Source organism: Bison bison, unplaced genomic scaffold, assembly GCF_000754665.1.
Source record: "Bison bison bison isolate TAMUID 2011002044 unplaced genomic scaffold, Bison_UMD1.0 scf7180017856539, whole genome shotgun sequence".
Classification (NCBI taxonomy): domain Eukaryota; kingdom Metazoa; phylum Chordata; class Mammalia; order Artiodactyla; family Bovidae; genus Bison; species Bison bison.
The window spans coordinates 106,836-110,522 of record NW_011487112.1 but is presented as its reverse complement, the minus strand read 5'-3'; the positions used below and the strand labels follow the sequence as shown (position 1 = coordinate 110,522).

General features: G+C 65.1%; 1 protein-coding gene across 1 annotated transcript in view; it reads left to right on the top strand.

The window, feature by feature from the left end:
- CELSR1 (cadherin, EGF LAG seven-pass G-type receptor 1) overlaps positions 1 to 3,687 on the top strand; it is a 50,759-nt gene that overhangs the window by 16,423 nt on the left and 30,649 nt on the right. Inside the window, exons 12-15 of the mRNA XM_010859593.1 lie at positions 322 to 423; positions 1,024 to 1,118; positions 1,497 to 1,706; positions 2,906 to 3,089. Coding sequence (XP_010857895.1) covers positions 322 to 423; positions 1,024 to 1,118; positions 1,497 to 1,706; positions 2,906 to 3,089 — 591 coding nt within the window. The remainder of the gene's footprint in view (positions 1 to 321; positions 424 to 1,023; positions 1,119 to 1,496; positions 1,707 to 2,905; positions 3,090 to 3,687) is intronic.

The following is a 3,687-nucleotide window of genomic DNA, read 5'->3' as shown; positions in this document are numbered from 1 at the left end:
TGGGGGGCGTGTGTGTGTGCACGCGTGCGCTGCGCTCTCCTGGGGTTGGGGGGGCTGTGTGTGTGCACGCGTGCGCTGCGCTCTCCTGGGGCGTGGGGGGCGCCTGACAGCCTCGTGATCCAGTTGTGTCTGCCTGGCTTTCTATGGCTGGTGCTCCAGGCAGCGTGGGTCAGAGCCTGTGTCCCCCTCCCCGAGTCTCACCCCCATGGTGGAGGCGTGCGGGGTCCGGTTCTCGGTGGGGCTGGGCTCCCTTCCGGGAGGAGCGTGCAGGGAGCACCGCACACTCATGTGCCAGGCTGAGCGCCTCCCCTCTGTCCCCAGTGATCTACAACGGATGCCCCAGAGCGTTTGAGGCTGGCATATGGTGGCCACAGACCAAGTTCGGGCAGCCAGCCGCAGTGCCGTGCCCCAAAGGGTCCGTGGGTAAGTACCACGGGGTGTGGCCTGTGGCATCAGTTCCAGACAGGACAGTCAATGGTGTGGGGCTCGAGGGAGGGCTGGCCAAGGCATCGGAGCTCACTGGATGTTCCGTGTTGAAAGAGTTCCTTTACCCAAAGTGCCAGGGTAATAAGAACTTCTTGGTCCATTGTAAACAGCAAAACCTGGAAAGAGCACAGGAAAACGTGAAGAGCACCGCGGCGGGAGGGTGGGGTCTCTTGGTAAGATGGGGGTGATGCCTGCGCCCGCGCCTCCAGGGGCCTGGAAGGTCCAGTGAGACGACGCAGGGAGCGCCAGCCCCAGGCGGGGTCCAGGCGGGCCTGCAGTGCACATGGACACGGTGGGCGCTCCAGAGACCACCCAGCCGATTTATCTTTTCACGGACTTGCTCAGCTGCCCACCCAGGGTAACTGAGCGGCCCAGGTCAATTGTAAGGTTGCGAATGTAGGGCAGATGTGGGCACGGCCCCAGACCTGAGGGAAGAGCTGTGTCGGCTTCATGGCTGCAGCACCCTGGGCCCTGGGCAGCCAGGGGTTGGTTCACAAGTCAGCTCTCAGGCTGGACGGGTCCTTCTCTGCTCCCTAGGAAACGCGGTCCGGCACTGCAGCGGGGAGAAGGGCTGGCTGCCCCCGGAGCTCTTTAACTGCACCACCGTCTCCTTCATCGACCTCAAAGCCATGGTAGGCTGCGCCCTGGGGACACGCGGGAGGGTGCTGGGCGTCCAGACCCCGGGATCGCGTGGGCCCAGGCTGGCCCTTGGAGGCCGTCTCCGCCTCCCTTTCCAGGTCTCAGCCCGCGCCTGGGTCTGCAGACTCGGGGCCCCCGGGTTTGGGCCCCCCGCCCACAGCTGCCCACACCCTGCCCTGTCCCTCGTCCACCTGGGCTCTTTCTCCAGGTGCTTTTGAGCCTGACACACCCTCCTTTTGTGTGCCATGGCCATCTGGGAGTCTGGGGGTTTTTAAAGTTCTTTCCTGAGAAGGGGGTTTCCACTGGAAAGCGACGGGCCCTGCGTCCTGGGAAGGGCCCAGGGCCGATGTGGCGCTTGCTTCCTGACCCAGAACGAGAAGCTGAGCCGGAACGAGACGCAGATGGACGGGGAGCGGTCCCTGCGGCTGGCCCGGGCGCTGCGCAACGCCACGCAGCACGTGGCCACGCTCTTCGGCAACGACGTGCGGACGGCCTACCAGCTGCTGGGCCGTGTCCTGCTGCACGAGAGCAGCCAGCAGGGCTTCGAGCTGGCGGCCACGCGGGATGCCGACTTCCACGAGGTAGGAGGGTGGCAGGCGCGGGGCCCTCAGCCCCACACATCTGGGGTCCAGGTGGGGCTGTGACCGGCAGGCGTGTCCAGTGTCCTCGGGGCAAGACCCCACTTTCCCCATGTGAGCTCAGGCCCGTTTAGTGACTGGAAAGGGGACTCCTGAGGGTTAGGAGCATCACGGAAAAGGAGCAGGCCTGACGGGGAAGAGCAGGATGCCGCGCGCACCAGCGTTCGGGGTGGTCTACCTGAGTCAGCCCGCTGACTGCCACACTCATCCTCTGTGGAGCCCACTGTTGCCCAGCTTTACAGTTAAGGAATCTGAGGCCCAGGGGCCCAGGGCACGCAGCCTGTGAGAGGCCCCTGAGCTCCCGATCTCGGGTGGCCTGGCGTCTCCCGCCCTAGAGACAGCCATGCATCGTGTTTAAGTGATCGGTCCCTACAAAGCATCTGTTGAAAATAACCAGTGAGGAGATGCGTTCACTAGCTTATAAACTGCTCTTGTGTTGGCGGGTGGCTGGCATTGCCCCATGTTTCTGCTTCACTCCTAAGGCCTCCTGGTCCATGCAGAGCCCCCGGGGACCCTCTCCAACCACTCAGAGCCCCCGGGGAACCTTCCTGTCCATGCTGACCACCCCCAACCCTGGGAACCTCCATGCAGAGTCCTCAGGGCCTCAGAAAGTCCTGTCACCCGCATTTCAATCCGGGCCTGAGGGTTTGGGCCAAGGGAGTTTTGTTCCCGTTTCCAATTGTTTGCAGACAGAAGTTTCTCATCCTGCCTTCAGCCTGGGTTGTGGCCCCCTGAGTCCCAGTGACACCCCCGTGTCCTCACCACGCTGCCCCCTGTTCATTTGCAGTGTTCGGGGAGGGGCATCACCTGAACCGGAGTGCACCGGGCATCCTGGGCTGCCTCCCTGCGGGCTCAGCAGTGGCCAGGGTCCCCACGCCCGGGTCTCCTGGTGGGGTGGGGGTTGCCGATGTGACCGGGGGGCGTCTCTGCCTGCCTCTCCCCTTTGCATCTCGGGGGGAAGCCCTGCAAGGATTCCCCGACCATGGAGGTTACACTCCAGTGCCTGTCCCCATCTCTGACCGTCTGGGCCCAGCCTTGTCCCGAAGGCTCCCCAGAGCCCAGGCCCTGTCTTGTCAATCAGGCTCCTGCGGGCTGGCCGCACGTAAGCTGAGCACCGTCTGTCCGTCTGTCTGTCCGAGCAGGATGTCGTCCAGGCGGGCAGCGCCCTCCTAGCCCCGGCCACCAGGGCCGCCTGGGAGCAGATCCAGCGCAGCGAGCCCGGCACCGCTCAGCTGCTGCGGCGCTTCGAGGCCTACTTCAGCAACGTGGCCCGGAACCTGCGGAGGACGTACCTGCGGCCCTTCGTCATCGTCACGGCCAACATGGGTGAGGCCACGGCCCAGCGCGGGTGGGGGACCCCCAGGGCCCGTCTGCAGTGCCACCCACCTTGGCCACGTGTCGGGGAAGGGTCGACGCGGGGAGGATCTTGGTGGTCCGCAGGCCTTCCAGACCTGGGGGTGGGGCTGCCCAGGGAGGCGGGCTCGAGGGTCTGGCCATAGGTCCAGCCTCCAGCCTCCAGCCTCATGCAGAGGCTCAGACCCCAGAGGGGCAGGGACAGGCCGCTGGTAGTAGGCGCAAGGGAATGCCACCCCCCATACCCACCGCGCCGGGCTGGGGGCTGAGCCGTCCGCACAGCGAACGCCTGTGGACCAAGTCGCCTCAGGGACCCAGGACGTGCTATTCTGGGTTCGGGGCTTAAACAGTTGGCTTCCTTCCTGGGGAGGAGGCCCTGATGTAGGGCCAGCCCCACCCGCCCAGACAGGGAGACGCTGGAGGGTGCCGTCTTGGATGCGGGGCTGCTGGTCTCCCTCCTGTGTTTATTAAGCTCCCCCGTGGGGCCTCAGGTGGGACCCCAGCACTGCCCCTTCCCTGGGAGTTGCCCCTTAATTTCCGGGATCATCCGTCTCCAGAGGGCTGAGCCTTT